This window comes from Balaenoptera borealis (assembly GCF_965194805.1).
Source record: "Balaenoptera borealis genome assembly, chromosome: 15".
Lineage (NCBI taxonomy): Eukaryota > Metazoa > Chordata > Mammalia > Artiodactyla > Balaenopteridae > Balaenoptera > Balaenoptera borealis.
In genome coordinates this window covers 73505780-73522582 of record NC_138871.1, presented here as the reverse complement: position 1 = coordinate 73522582, position 16803 = coordinate 73505780, and the positions used below count along the sequence as shown (strand labels likewise).

At 37.0% G+C, this 16803-nt stretch overlaps 1 protein-coding gene and 1 pseudogene across 6 annotated transcripts in view; both read right to left on the bottom strand.

Moving 5' to 3' along the window:
• The window catches only part of ATAD2B (ATPase family AAA domain containing 2B), a 159482-nt gene that overhangs the window by 86664 nt on the left and 56015 nt on the right, over nucleotides 1-16803 (bottom strand). For all 5 annotated transcript variants that reach the window (XR_014235273.1, XM_082358416.1, XM_082358417.1 and 2 more), the window contains 2 exons: nucleotides 10804-10892; nucleotides 1976-2135 (listed from right to left, as the gene is read on the bottom strand). Coding sequence is in view for 4 of the 5 variants with exons in the window: in XM_082358416.1 (XP_082214542.1) it covers nucleotides 1976-2135; nucleotides 10804-10892 (249 nt within the window). In the remaining variant the exon portion in view is untranslated. The remainder of the gene's footprint in view (nucleotides 1-1975; nucleotides 2136-10803; nucleotides 10893-16803) is intronic.
• LOC309612567 (28 kDa heat- and acid-stable phosphoprotein pseudogene) lies at nucleotides 3892-5211 on the bottom strand (annotated as a pseudogene). The gene has a single exon. The product of its transcript is annotated as a 28 kDa heat- and acid-stable phosphoprotein pseudogene (transcript).

The following is a 16803-nucleotide window of genomic DNA, read 5'->3' as shown; positions in this document are numbered from 1 at the left end:
GCACCGTTTTCTTGAAACTTAGAAAGTTAAAATTAACATGGAAAACTATGCTCAAGATCCATACTTATACAATATAGTAAGCCACAGAACATTTCCATCGTCACAGAAAATTCAACTGGACAGTACTGTTCTAGACCTCGTTTACTGTTAAATCTCTGATTTGTGTGGACTATACCTGAATTGTGAGGACTATGGTTGGCATATGGACTTTGAGGCCTACATGACTAGGACAATATAGAAGAGAATTGGAAAATCAAGGTAATGGCTTTCCTGTGCCAAAATGAACACTGGCTGTGCCCCTTAGAGCTAATAAGCACACTCCCCATCTATTGGTAGAGCCTAAAAGATGTGCTTGAACTGTTGTAAGATGTCCCTAATGAGATAGCTGATGCTTCCCCATGCTGCAGTAGACTACTTCAGTCTTGTCTCCTATAACTAAGCGTACCTCTATGCACTGGTACAGCCCTAGAAGCTCACTTGGGTAACAAAAATGATGCTGTATACACTATGTTTCCTATCCTGACAAAGCTAAATAAACTTGGTGCCCAAAAAAAGCCTGTAAGTTGGATCGTCAATCCAAAACTGAGACAGATATAGTGGCTGTTCAGACTGTCGAACTGAGGTAGAGACTGCTCTACACAGACTGCTCTACACAGCAGAGCCATTGCCTTCATTTCCCTATAGTCTACTGTACTGTACTAATCACTAAGCTTCTCACATCTATGTACATAAATGAGGCATTTTACAGAGATCCAAAATCAAAGCCATATAACAGCAAGTGCTCATGTGTGTGTGTGTGTGTGTGTGTATAAATATATATATTCATATGTAGTATCTTCTCTCCTCTCTTTTGGTTATATTTATATAGGTATGTGTTATAAAGGTTCTAATTAGGCTTGATATGTTTAATACATGCAAAGCATTGTCAAATACAGAATCTTCTCTGAATATGTCCCTCCCTCTCAAATATAAATGTGCAGTGAAGATGACAGTCAATGATTAAACTGGTCAAAGACTAACCAAAAAATTGCCAAGTAAAAATAAGAAAAAAGAACTTTGTATAACATATTAAATAACATTTTACATAGTCAATGACTACACATTGCCCTGTTTTAATTATGTTTTTTTTTTATTATGTTCTTTTTAAAACTACACTATAGGGCTTCCCTGGTGGCGCAGTGGTTAAGAATCCGCCTGCCAGTTCAGGGGACACGGGTTCAAGCCCTGGTCCGGGAAGATCCCACATGCCGTGGAGCAACTAAGCCCATGCGCCGCAACTACTGAGCCTGCGCTCTAGAGCCCACAAGGCACAGCTACTGAGCCTGCGTGCCACACCTACTGAAGCCCGCGTGCCTAGAGCCCGTGCTCCGCAACAAGAGAAGCCACCGCAATGAGAAGCCCGCGCACTGCAACACAGAGTAGCCCCCACTTGTGACAACTAGAGAAAGCCCGTGCTCAGCACCGAAGACCCAAGGCAGCCAAAAATAAATTAATTAATTTAAAAAAAAAAACTACACTATAATGAATAGCGTTTGCTGCTTTTAATTAAATAAGATGTTACAGCCACTTCTATGAGAATTTGCATATTGGGCTCTTATTCATAAAGCCACCGTTACTCTAAAAACGTTATTTTTATGGGAACAAAGCTATTTTGGCAAACAAGAGACATATAACCTGTCATACAAGATAATTAATACAATGTGGAGAACTAAAGAAAAGAGTAAGTAAGCATCTACAGTAACCTAAAAATCATACCCTTACTTCCTAAAAATCATAAACTTTCTGATAATTGTTAACAAAAAAGATTAAATTATTCAATAATTACAAGAATTTTTTAAGTAGTAACTAAGATATCCAACAAGCACAAAATTTTGAAAATGACCACTCATAAAATACCACTTTCAAAGTATGTATACATATATATATATTTCATAATTAAGTCACAAATAAATCTTAATATATCAAAAACTCTTACCTTTTGATCAGGAAGGTTGAAAAGAAATTCTCTGTCAAAACGACCAGGTCTCCTGAGAGCAGGATCTATAGAATCAAGTCTATTTGTAGCACCAATAACAACAATTTCGCCCCTATTGTCTAATCCATCCATAAGAGCAAGGAGGGTTGACACTATAGAGCTGTAACAAAATTTTCAGACAAAATTTTAAATTTTAAAAAGAGAAGAAAGAAAAAGTTGCAAAAATTGCTGCTTATACTAACTTTTATCAGTCTTAAAGACTAAAAAAATGTATTTTTATATCCATGTTCACAAGTAAAACTAAGTTCCATTTAACTTTCTCATATTACTCTAAACAGGTTTAAGTCTTCTGCAGATATAACTGACATACAATACACTGAATATATTTAAAGTATACAAATTGCTAAGTTTTGAAGTATGTGAAACTATCACCATAATGAAAAAAAGTAATATCCATCATGCTCTTCTTCATGCCCTTCAAAATCCATTCCCCACTGCTCTTCTTTGACCCAATCCCCTGGCAACCACTGATCTGAGTTCTGTCACTATAGATTAGCTTGCATTACCTAAAATTTTATATACATGGGATCACACAGTAAGTACTTTTTTTTCTGGATTCTTTCCCTCAGCATGATTATTTTGAAATTCACCACATTGTTGGTTTAACACTAGTTTATTCCTTTTCATTGCTAAGCAATATTCCATTTTATGGATGGATCCCAATTTGTTGATTCACATGTTGATGGACATTTAGACTGTTTCCAGTTTTTGGCTATTACCAAAAAAGCTGTGAACATTTATACAGGTCATGAAGATGTTCCCATAGGTTTTTTCCTAAAAGTTTTATACTTTTACCTCTTAAGCTTAGGCTTTCATCCTCTTAACCTTTAATGTTTACAGAATCTAAAATAACATCATATTTTGTATTCCTAAATATTGCTTTATCAGTGTCTTTTTTTATCATGGCCAATTATGCAACAGGTTTGTCAATTTTATTTTTTTCAAAGAAGCGACTTTCTAATTTCCTGATTTCTGCATATCTGTTTACAGTTCATATATAATTAGCTATAATTTTTTATTTTACTAATACCATAGATTACTTAGAGTTAGAACAATAGTTCTTGATAAAAAACAAAATTCTCTGCTTATCTTTTTGTCATTTCTTTTTTTTTTATAAATTTATTTATTTATTTATTTTTATTTTTTATTTTTTGGCTGTGTTGGGTCTTCGTTTCTGTGCGAGGGCTTTCTCTAGTTGTGGCAAGTGGGGGCCACTCTTCATCGCGGTGCGCGGGCCTCTCATTATCACGGCCTCTCTTGTTGTGGAGCACAGGCTCCAGACGCGCAGGCTCAGCAGTTGTGGCTCACGGGCCCAGCTGCTCCGCGGCATGTGGGATCTTCCCAGACCAGGGCTCAAACCTGCGTCCCCTGCACTGGCAGGCAGACTCTCAACCACTGCGCCACCAGGGAAGCCCTGTCATTTGTTTCTTATATTTTGTATATTACTAAACTTTGGAAATTAGTTGTGATTTGAGGCACAATGTATGGCCAATTTTTATAAATGCGGTGTTTGTTTGAAAACAGTGTTCATTCTATATTTGCCTTAGATAAGTATACCCATAAGATCAGATTCATATAATATAGTTGTTCAAATAATCTGTAGAGAATTTATTTTATGCTCATTTGGTCTATTAATTACTGAGAGGTACATGATATCTCTCACAATGATTATCAATTTGACTCTTTGCAGTTCTGTCAATTTTTGTTTTATACAGTTTGAAATGTAGTAATTAGGGAATTATAAATTTTAAACTATTACATCTTTCAATAAATTGAAGATTTTATTATTGTAAATTGATCCTCTTTTTATGTATAATAATGCTTTCTGTCTTAGTCTCTTTTGTCTAATATAGCAATAGTAGCTTTCTGATTTTTTTTTTTTTTTTTTTTTTTTTTTTTACAATAATGTCAAGTTTAATTTGCCAAATATACAAGTTGGACTTGTGGAGCATGTTTTGCCTGGGTGCTACACAGTAAACAGGTTTCTTGAAATGATCCATGGGCAGGGTTAAGAATGGGCCCGGGGCCTGGCCAGAGTTGGAGGTAGGGAGTAGGGTGAGAAGGTCAGGGGGGAAGCCTCAGTCAGAGGGGACTGGCCAGGGATGAGCCATGACCCTCAGAGACCCAGGGCCCTGGCTCCCAGGCGACAGCCCCCCTGATTGGGCACCCGGGCAACACAGACAGGGGGCCGTCCATCCCAAACTTGTCAGCAGCTACTGCGGCTCAACTGCCCCCTGCCCCGCAATCTACCAGACAAATGGAAGCTCTTCTTACCCCACCTCCCAGGCACCCCCCAACAAGGGTTCTGAATTCTAAAAACAGCCAAAACATTCAAACGGTTACATATGAAATGCTGTCCTGCATCTTTCTGTCTCAAAGATAGCAGCTGCCCCCTCCCCCCACCCACCATCCCCCCAAACGATTTCTGTGCCAAGATGAAGAGGAGCCGTGGGGGTCTCCTCGCCGCGAGGGGCTGCTGCAGTGGCGCCGGGGCACAGAGCCGGTGAGACACGGCAGAGGTCCTGGCAGCACGGCCCAGTTCCCTGCTATCTCCTCCCACAGGCCGTGCTACTTATTCAGGGAGAGCGACTGCATTCGTTATCCCGACAAAGCTGCATCATCTTTCGCTTTCCTCTCTTCTTCTTTCTTCCTGGCAGCCTCCTCCCGCTGTTTCCGGATGATCGCCAGCCGGGCAAGGTCGGCCTTGGCTTGCTCCGTCTTCTCCGCTAAATGCATTTTCATGTAACGCTCTTTTGCCTTCTGCTTCTCGATTTCTTCTCTTTCTCTCCTTGAAAGTTCCTTGGGCCCGTCCAGGTCCAGCTGTGTGACCTTTTTGGTTGTCTGTGCCACCCGGTTGGGGTTCTCAATGTCGATGAGCCCTTCTACACCTTTGCGCTTTTGCTGGTAATCATCTTCTTCATCCTCGCTCTCATCTGAGTCTAGGGACTTTTTCTCCTTTTTGGGGTCACCTGCAGCCCCATCTCCACCTTCTTCTCCTTGTTCCTCTTCTTCCCTGGCCTTCTGCTTTTCAGCCTGGAGCTGTGCGCCCATCTCCTCAGGGGTCATGTACTGCCTAGCCCGGCCTTTGTGGCCTCCCTCTCTCCCTCCTTTAGGCATCGCGGCTCTGGCGGCTGCGGCGGCGGCACCCCAAACTGACACCGGAACCGGAAATACCTCCGCTTTCTGTTAGTATTTACTTGACACACTTTTATACCATTTTATGAATTTCACTATTTTGGGCATTTTACATAAATGAAACAGTACAATATGTTATCTTTTGTGTCTGGCTTTGTTTCAACTAGCGTAAAGTATGTGAGGTTCACCAATGTTACATGTGTAAGATAAACACATGTAGCATGTGTCAGAATTTTATTCCTTTTGGAGGCTGAATGATATTCTACCATGTGGATATACCACATTTTATTTAACCATTCATCAGCTAATGGACATTTGGGTTATTTCCATGTTATGGCTATTATGAATAACACTGCTGTGAATATCTGTGACTAAGCTTTTGCATCCCTTTTTCCCACCATTTGGAACCTTTCTTATATGTATCCTTATATGTATTGATAGTTACAGTTTCACAAGTAAATACATATGTTAAAATTACCAAGTGTACTCTTTAAGTATATCAATGAGTATATATAGTATTCTGTATCAATTATACCTCAATAAAAGAGCTTTAAAAAAATCAGTAGTAGGGCTTCCCTGGTGGTGCAGTGGGTAAGAATCTGCCGGCCAATGCAGGGGACACAGGTCCGATCCCTGGTCTGGGAAGATCCCACATGCCATGGAGCAGCTAAGCCCATGCACCACAACTACTGAGCCTGCGCTCTAGACCCCGCAAGCCACAACTACTGAAGCCCGCACGCCTAGCCGTGCTCCACAACGAGAGAAGCCACCGCAACAAGAAGCCCGTGCACCGCAACGAAGAGTATCCCCCACTCGCCACAACTAGAGAAAGCCTGCATGCAGCAACGAAGACCCAACGCAGCCAAAAATAAAAATAAATTAATTTAAAAATTTTTTTTAAAATCAGTAGTAAAATAAAAAGGAGATTCTAAAATACCTCCAAATATTCTCTTTAGAAAAGCAAGAAATGAAAAGCATAAACAGAAAACACACATAAACAGAAAACAAACATGAAATGGTATTCCCCAAATCATTTGTGTCAATGATTACATAAACATTAATGGATTAAACTTTCAAATTAAAATGAAGAGATTGTCCAGTTAGGAAAGCAAGACCCAACTATATATTATCCACAAAAGTAATACTCTAAATATTAAGACACTGAAAGGTAGGTAGTAAGTTAATGGAAAAAAAAAATGTACCAAGCAAAAAACATCAGAAGTATAGATTAGCTTAATCATTATCTAATCATTAGATAATCATTTCATTAGATTCTAATGAAAATAGATTTCAAAATAAAAAGTATTAACAAAGATAAAGAGGGGCATTTCATAAGAAGGCAACTTCAAAATAAAGACATCCAGAATAATAAATGTGTTTGCACCCAAAACAAAACTTCAAAATAAATGAAACAAAAACTGGCAGAATTAAAGAGACAATTCTACAATCATAGTTGGACATTTTACCACATCTCTCTAATGTTCATAAAATAACTAGACAAAAAAAATCAGTAGGGGTTTCCCTGGTGGCGCAGTGGTTGAGAATCTGCCTGCCAATGCAGGGGACACGGGTTCAAGCCCTGGTCTGGGAGGATCCCACATGCCGCGGAGCGACTGGGCCCGTGAGCCGCGGCTGCTGAGCCTGCGCGTCTGGAGCCTGTGCCTTGAAACAGGGGAGGCCGTGACGGTGAGGGGCCCGCACACCGCGATGAAGAGTGGCCCCCGCTCGCCGCAGCTGGAGGGAGCCCTCGCACAGAAACGAAGACCCAACACAGCCAAAAATAAATAAATAAATAAAATAACATAAAAAATAAAATTCATAAAAAAGAAAAATGTTTAAAAAAAAAAAATCAGTAAAAACACAAAAGATCCTGCATAACATTATTATAACCCTGCCTTACTTGATATATATAGAGAATATTATACCACAAATAGCAGAATACAAATTCACAAGACAGACAATACCTGGGACATAAAGAAAACTGCAGTGAATTTAAAATGACTTTAAGAGTTATTGTTTCTGACCACAATAAAATTAAATTAGAGAAACTAATATAGTGTTTTATGTTAATTATACTTCAATTAAAAAATTAAATTAGAAACAGTAAGATAAAAAACACAACTTGTAAACTAAACAACACACTTCTAAATATTCATTGTGTCAAAGAAGAAATGACAAGAGGAACTGGAAATTATTTTGAACTATAGGACACTGATTATATAAGAGGTCAAAAACTGGGATGCAGCTAAAGCAGTGCTTAAAAAGAAATTTATAGCTTTCAATGCTTATATTAGAAAAGAAAGTTTCAAAGTCTAAAATTCCATCTGAATAATCTAGAAAAAGAGAAAACTAAACCTAAAGCAAACAAAAAACAAACAAACAAACAAAAAGCTAAGAAAAGTCATAATGCATATTGCTAAATGAAAGAAGCTAACCTGAAAGATTACATGCTGGGTGATTACAACTACATAGCATTATGGAAAGGGCAAGGGTAGATAGTAAAAAAAAATCATTAGTGCCAGGGACTGAGGGGGTGGGGTGGGGAGGGAAAGGAGGGATGAGTTGGTAGAGCACAGAGGATTTTTAGGACAATGAAAATACTCTGTATGATACTATAATGACATATGCACGTTATTATACATTTGTCCAAACTCATAAAATGCAAAACACCCAGAGTGACTACAGACTTTGTGTGCTTATGATGTGTCAATGTAGGTTCCTCAATTGTAACAAATGTACCCTCTCTGATGAAAGATGTTGATAATGAGGGAGGCTGTGCATCAGTGCGGGCACAGAGTAAATGGAATAATCTCTGTACCTTCCTCTCAATTATGCGCCGTAAACCTAAAACTGCCCTTTAAAAAAGATTTTTTTTTAAATTACAAAGAACAAGGTTGGGAACTTATACTAATAAGACTCTATAAATCTCTCAAGTAATTAAGTCAATGATATAATGATAAACCTAAAGATCAACAGAACCAACAACATTGTAAAGCAATTATACTCCAATAAAGATGTTAAAAAAAAAAAAAAGGAGTTTGGGATTAGCAGATACAAACTACTATATATAAAATAGATAAACAACAAGGTCCTACTGCATAGCACAGGGAACTAGAGTCAATATCTTATAATAAACTATAATGGAAAAGAATATGAAAAAGAATATATATATGTATAACTGAATCACTTTGCTATATACCAGAAACTAACACAACATTGTAAATTAACTATACTTCAATAAAAAATATAAAAATTATTTTAAAAATTTGTCAGAAAAAAAACAAAAAAAAATCATGAATACGAGCAGGGATGTAGACATAAGGCTATTCATTGCAGCAAAGCCTAAAGACTGAAAAATAGAAACAATCTACATATCTAACATTAGAATATTATTTAAAGGTTTATTCTTCCATAAAATGGCATAGAATATAGTCAATCAATTTATTGTAGATTAATGCTTAATAACATGACAATTGTTTACAATAATTATTACAAATACAGTATGTTACAAAGCAGAATTCACAGTTTGATCTAATTTTGATTAAAGAGTAATGTAACACAATGTTAAGAGTGATTATTTCTGTGTGCTAATTTTACTTAATTTTCCATATTGTCTTACTTTGCTTATTTTTTAAAATGTTCAACTTATGAGGTGATTTAACTTAATAATGAGAAAATATTTCTAAAACCAACATAGCAAGTTAATTTTTTATCTGCTTGCTAACAATTGCTTACAATTATACCTGAAATTTAATGAACACATAAATAAATTCTGATGACTCACTGAAAAAAAAATTACAAAGAACAAGGTTGGGGGCTTATACTAATAAAACTCAATAGAAATCTACCAAGTAATCAAGTCAGTGATACAAGGATAAACCTAAAGATCAATGGAACCAACTAACAAGTCTAGGAATAGACAACTTGATGGTCAATTTCTGACAAAGATGCCAAGTAATTCAATGGAGACAATGTAACCTTTTCAATAAATGGTCCTGGAACAACTGGAAAAAAAATATGGAAAAAGTAAACTTCAGTCCATACCTTGCACTAGCTATAAAAATTAACTCAGGGGCTTTCCTGGTGGCGCAATGGTTGAGAATCTGCCTGCCAATGCAGGGGACACGGGTTCGAGCCCTGGTCTGGGAAGATCCCACATGCCGCGGAGCGACTAGGCCCGTGAGCCAAATTACTGAGCCTGCGCGTCTGGAGCCTGTGCTCCGCAACAGGAGAAGCCGCGATAGTGAGAGGCCCGCGCACCGCGATGAAGAGTGGCCCCCGCTTGCCGCAACTGGAGAAAGCCCTCGCACAGAAACGAAGACCCAACACAACCATAAATAAATAAATAAATATTAAAAAAAAAAAAATTTAACTCAAACCCTTACCTTATACTGACATGAATGTTAACTTTAAAACGAATCACTGACCAAAATTTAAGGGCTAAAACTACTAATATTTTAGAAGAAAATATAGAATTGTTGACAAATTGGTTTAGGCAATTATTCTCAAGACACAAAAATATATACCAAAAAAATTTACATAATGGGCTTCATCAAGACTAAAACCTTTTGATTTTCAAAAAGTCATATTTAAGAAAAAGGCAAGCCAGACTAGTAGAAAACTTTTCAAAACATAGATCTGACAAAGGGCTTGTTTTAAGAGCACATAAAAAAAATCTTACACTACAATGAGACATTCAATATGATTTCTCTTTTTTTTAAAGGGTAAAATATTATAACAGACATTTCACAAAAGAACATATGTAAATGAGCAATATGTGCGTGCAAAGATGCTCAATATTATTAGTCATCAGAAAAATGAAAATTAATCCACTACTACACACTCATTAGAATAGCAACAGTTAAAGAGAGTAAAAATATGAAATGCTGGCAAGAATGAGAAGCAACCCAAATCCTCATACATTACAGTTAAAAACATAAAATGGTAAACCACTTTGGAAAGTAGTATCAATTTAAACAAACATTTACCATAGAATTCAGCCATTTCTCTCTAAGCTATTTACCCAACAGAAATGAAAACATATGGTCCCATGAAAATGTGTATGCAAATGTTCACAGCAGCATTATCATAATAGCCAAAAATAGAAGCAAACCAAATCTCTATCAGATGAATTAAACAAATTGTGGTACACATACAGACATACACATACACACAGAGACACACATGTTGCCCAAGGACTACTACTCAGAAATTAAAAGGAACAAAATATTAGTGTATGTGACATGGATACATTTCAAAAACATTATGCTAAATCAGGATTAGGAATCTTTTTCTGTAAAGGGTCAGAAAGCAAATGTGTTAAGGCTTTGCAAGTCATATGATCTTTCTCTCACAACCCCTCGCTCAGCTCTGCTCTTGTAGTGCAAAAGGAGATATATATAATGCAAAAAGCAATGAATATGGCTGTGTTCCAATAAAACTTCATTTACAAAAACAGGGAGAAGATTTGGCTCATGGGTCGTGGTCTGCTGACCCCTGTGCTAATGAAAGAAGTCTTCCCCAAGGACAGAGGTCACACCTTATAAGCCTCATAGCACTTATCCAAGGGCTAAATCTAAATACGATGTCAACAAATGAAAAGAATTCAACATAATCAGATTAGGAAAAATTACCTGTGGATCTGATCTTGCCTGCTAGAGCGAACTGGAGCTAATCCATCTATTTCGTCAAAAAATATTATAGAAGGTCTCATCAAATATGCCTAGTATAAAAAGAAAACAAACATTATTTATTGTATTAGTTTTCATTTTTAATTTAATTACTGTTATTTTCTTAATAGGTAATATAAGGAAATGGTACAACATGCAGCAGGTAAGAAAGATTATACAGGAAAAAGGAAAGCTCCTTATCACCCCAGACTCTAACCACAAGGTCTCCACCCAGTAGACAACTACTGTTTTCAGTTTGTTTATTCTTCCATACATGTCATTTATACACATAACACAAACATGTATTTTTAAACACACAATTTTTAAACACATTTAAACACACTATACATATTGCTTTTATTGTATAACACAGCCTATTTTATGTTATTGATATATTTTAATTAGCTTACATGTAAGTACATAAAGATCTGCTGCATCCTTTTTTAACAGCTACAAAATGCCCCACTGTATGGATGTACCGTAATTAAACGAGTTCCCTACTCATGGACATTTAAGCTGTTTTCAATCTTTTCCTATTATCAATAATGCTTGAACAAATATCTGTGTACATTTAACATTTCACATGAATATAAACATATCAATATAAAAAATTATAAAAGTGGAACTAATGGTTCAAAAGGCATGTGTCATTCCTAATTTAGATACTTGCAAATTACCTTCCATTGATGTATCAATTTACCCTTCTCACCAGAAATATTTAAGACTGCTCACCAACAATTTATTATCAAACTTCTTGTTCTTGACTAACTTTTTAAGATAAAAGATGTTACCTCATTTTCATTCTAATTTTTATTTCTATTATCAAGGAAGATGAGCATTTTTCATGTCTTAAAAGAGCCATTAATATTACTTTTTCTACACAAGTTCTGTTCATATCCTTTGCCAATTTTTCTATTGGATCATTGGTCTTCTGCTTACTGATTTCTAGGAGCTGTATTTACTTAAAAATTAGACTCTCTCTATGAAGGGAAATGAAAATATTTTTCTACAAAGGGTATCATCTTTTGGTTTTGCTTCCCATATTCTGTTGCCACGCAGAATGTAAAAAAAAGATTTTATATAGTGGATTCTTTTCTTCCATAGTTAGACTTTCCCTACTCTGAGATTAGAAACAAAATTCTCCTGAGTTTTCTTCTGGTACTTTCACAGTGTCATTTTTCTCACTAAATCTCGGATCTATGTAGGAACTTGATTTAAGGTAAATAAATATTAGATTACAAATGAAAACTGTTATATAATTTACTCAAATTAATATAGTTTATTTTCATTTCAAAATTACTTAAAGCAAATTCTTCGTTCACAGGAAGGTCAGCTTATTAAAGAATGGATACAAATTTTTCATTTCTCCCTTACTGATAACGATATTCATTAAACTTCCAGTGTTCTCTAATAATTTTATTTTTTTTTAATTTATTTATTTATTTATTTATTTTTGGCTGCATTGGGTCTTTGTTGCTGTGCGTGGGCTTTCTCTAGTTGCGGCGAGCAGGGGCTATTCTTCATTGTGGTGCACAGGCTTCTCACTGCAGTGGCTTCTTTTGTTGTGGACAGAGCATGGGCTCTAGGCAAGCAGGCTTCAGCAGTTGTGGCACATGGGCTCAGTAGTTGTGGCTCACGGGCTCTAGAGCACAGGCTCAGTAGGTGTGGTGCACAGGCTCAGTTGCTCCGCGGCATGTGGGATCTTCCCGGACCATGGCTCAAACCCATGTCCCCTGCATTGGCAGATGGATTCTTAGCCACTGTGCCACCAGGGAAGTCCCTCTAATAACTTTAAATGAAAGACAGTTCAACCACAAAACTTCGGTTTTTTTGAAAAAAAAACTTTATGAGGCTAGAATTACGTAATAAGAGAAGAAGAGTAAAGATTTAATCATTACTTTTACATATATGAAACACAGCTCTTTTTTAGAACTATGGCCTCACACAATTGCAAAAAGGAAGTACAGTGTATTTAACACCAGTTATTGTGATAAGCACTTTACAGTTGACCTTTGTATACATGGATTTTTTTCAATAAATATACTGAAAATATTTTGGGGGAGATTTATGACAATTTGAAAAAACTCACAGATGAACTGGGTAGCCTAAAAATAGTGAAGAAATTAAGAACAAAGTATGTCATGGGTGTATAAAATATACGTAGATACTAGTCTATTTTATCATTTACTACCATAAAATATACACAAATCTATTATAAAAAGTTAAAATTTATCAAAACTTACATGAATAAACACTGTACCTGCTCCATTTACAGTCGAGAGAAATGTAAACAAAGATGCAGTATTAAATCATAACTGCATAAAATTAACTGTGGTACATACTGTACTACTGTAATAATTTCATAGCCACCTCCTGTTGCTATTGCGCTGAACTCAAGTGTTGCGAGTATCCGCTTAAAATGCCGTGTGATGCTAATCTTCTCCTCGTGAGCAGTTCCTCTCTCCAGTAAATTACATATCACAGTAAAAAGTGATCTCTCTTTACTTAAAGTGATGTTGCAAATTTTTCTTTGTGTTTACTGCAATATGGTAAACTTTAAATAACACCATGGGACCTATACAAAGTGCCACTACTGATGCTGGAAGTGCCCCCAAGAAGCAAAGAAAAGGCATGACATTACAAGAAAAAGTTGAATTGCTTGATATGTACTGTAGATTTAGGTCTGCAGCTGCAGTTGCGGCCATTTCAAGATAAATGAATCCAGCGTAAGGGGTATTTAAAAAAAAAGAAGAAGAAAAGGAAATCCCTGAAGCTCTTGTTGCAGCTACACCAACAGGTGTGAAACCTTGAACTTCTTGCAAAATACCTTTTTATCTCATATTGAAAATGCAGCTTTTATGTGGATGCAGGATATAAGAAAAGCATTCTTGTAGACTCTAATATAACTCAAGAAAAAGCAAGGTCATTCTATGAAAACTTAAAGCAAAAGGAAGATGAAAAATCTAAACCTGTAGAAATTAATGCCAGCAAATAATTTTAGATAGAGGTATGTGCATAGGATAGGGAGGATGAATTACAAGGATTTATGGAGCTGGATCATATTACCAGGAACACAGGAGCGAATTCCTGCCCCAACCAAAAGGCATTCATGCGGATTTTTTTGTATTCAAGTTAACTGGCTATTCCAAAGTTGTTTTTTTTTTTCCTATTTTTGACGATTGGAGCCCTTCAGATGCATGATGGAACTGTGTTTTGCATTTTTTGGTAAAAGGAGCAAAGCGAGGACCTGGAGATATACGCTGGAGCAATCTCCTTGGAAGGATTCAGCATAAGTAGATGGTAAACATTTACAGGGAAAAGGGAGGGTTTGTTTGTTTTTAAACATTTATTTATTATTTATTTATTTTATTTTTGGCTGCATCGGGTCTTAGTTGCGGCACACGGGATCTTCGTTGAGGCATGAGGGACCTTTTGTTGCGGCACGGGGGCTCTTCGTTGCAGGGCACGGACTTCTCTCTAGTTGCAGCATGCAGGTTTTTCTCTCTCTAGCTGTGGCGCATAGGCTCCAGGGCTCATGGGCTCTGTAGTTGTGGCGCACAGGTTCCAGAGTGCATGGGTTCTGTAGTTTGCGGCATGCAGGCTCTCTAGCTGAGGCACAGGAGCTCTGGAAGGGGCTTACTGGCCCACGACATGTGGGATCTTAATTCCCTGAACAGGGATCAAACCTGTGTCCCCTGAACTGTAAGGCGGATTCTTTACCACTGGACCACCAGGGAAGTGCTGGGGTTTGTTTAAAATAGTAAATCAGTAAGTCACTTCTAAATTTAAAGAAAACAAAATTGGAGTTGAAGAATAAGTAGGTTTCCAATTGGCTATTGCTATTTTTCTTTGAAAAAAATAAACATTTTTTTAAAAATTAAAAAAAAAAAAAAGTCAAGGTAACAGAAGCACCGTCTGCTGACCAAGAGGCAGCAAACAAGTTTCCAGACACAATTAAGAAAACCATTGATGAGAAAGGGTATCTATCTGCCTGAACAGGTTTTTAATGCAGACAATAGTGCCCTATTCACATTTATTCGTAAAGAGAAATGAGCACCAGGATCTAAGGCTGGAAGGGATAAGTTAACTCTACTGTTTTGGGCAAATGCAGTCGGGTTTACGATCAGGACTGCCTTTATCTATAAAGCTGCTAACCCCCAAGTCTTGAAGGGAAAAGATAAATACCAGCTGCCAATCTTTTGGTTGTACAACCAAGCCTGGACAATGAGAACTCTTTTTCTGGATTGGTTCCATCTATGCTTCATCCCTGAAGTGAGGAAGCATCTTTCCAGTAAGAGACCCACTTTTAAAGTTCTTTTGATATTGGACAATGCCCCTGGCCACCCAGAACTCGATGAGTTCAATACCAAAGATGTCGAAGTGGTCTACTTGTCCCCAAACATAACAACTCTAATTCAGCCTCTAGATCAGGGGTTCATAAGGACTTTTAAGCCTCATTACAGACAGGACACTATGGAAAGGATTGTCAACACTATGGAAGACAGCCCCAATAGAGAGAACATCATGAATGTCTGGAAGGGTTACACCATTTCTCTCCATTATTGTTAGAAAAAGTCATGAAAGCCACCAAGCCCAAAACAATAAATTCCTGCTGGAGAAAACTGTGTCCAGATACTGCGGGTGACCTCACAAGATTTATGACAGAGCCAATTAAGTAAATCACAAAAGAGATTGTAGATATGGCAAAAAAAAGGTGGGGCATGAAGGGCCTCAAGATATGAATCTTGGAGAAACTCAAGAGCTAACAGACATAACACCGGAGGCACTCACAGAAGACGAAATATCCAGAAGATGGATATGAGTGCTTCTGAACTAGTGCCAGGCAATGAGAAAGAAGATGTAGAAGAAGCAGTGCCAGAAAACAAATTGACCTTAGACAATCTGGCAGAAAGGTTCCAATTACTCAAAACTGCTTTTGACTGCTTTTACCACATGGACCCGTCTATGATATGGGCACTGAGACTAGAGCAAACAGTGGAAGAAGGATTGGTACCATACAGAAACATTTTTAGAGAAATGAAAAAGCAAAAAAGTCAAGCAGAAATTATGATGTATTTTCATAAAGTTACACCAAGTGTGCCTGTCTCTCCTGCCGCCCCTTGCATCTCCTCCACCTCTTGCACCTCTGCCACCCCTGAGACAGCAAGTCCAACCCCTCCTCTTCCTCCTCCGCCTCAGCCTGCTCAACATGAAAGTGACAAAGAGGAAGACCTTTATGATAATCCACTTCCATTTAATGAATAGTAAACAATCATCATTCTGTACAGTTAATAAACTTTCTATTATGTATGTGTGCCAGTGTCTTCATGTGAAAATCTAGTAACTGTACAGCAAGAACTGTATGAGACATTTTTGTCATAATTACCACTTAAAGTATTCATTGTGTAGACTATCGTGTGCAAGACTTGTACTGAAATGGCCAGCATATCCTTACATAGGTATAAGGTGAGTGATATTTAATAAAAAATTAATAATGTGTTCATTTTCTTACAGCTTTATACCTTTGCTTTCAGAGAACTATATTACTATACAGCATGCCCTTCTCTCGTAATTGGAGAAGCTGCATATCAGCCAATCATCACAGGTAAGAGTTTTTTTCCTAATATAACATTTCCATTACTGTATTATGAATATGACTGTAATTTGTGTATGCCATAAAAATTCTATAACAATTCATTCACTAGTGTATAGGCTAGGCTACCATGAAACAATCATACTGCTGCTTCTTTGTTATCAATGCATGAATCATTATACCTGTAATAAATATGAATTTCTTTTTCATATTATCTTTTCATTCTTGATGTCTAGTGTAATATGTATAACATCTACAGTGTTTTGTATCATATAAGACAATATTGATGTAGGTTGAGAGAGAGAATTCATCTTGTATTCAGGCAACGTAAAATTTTGGTTGTGATAAATATAGTACAGTACTGTAAATCT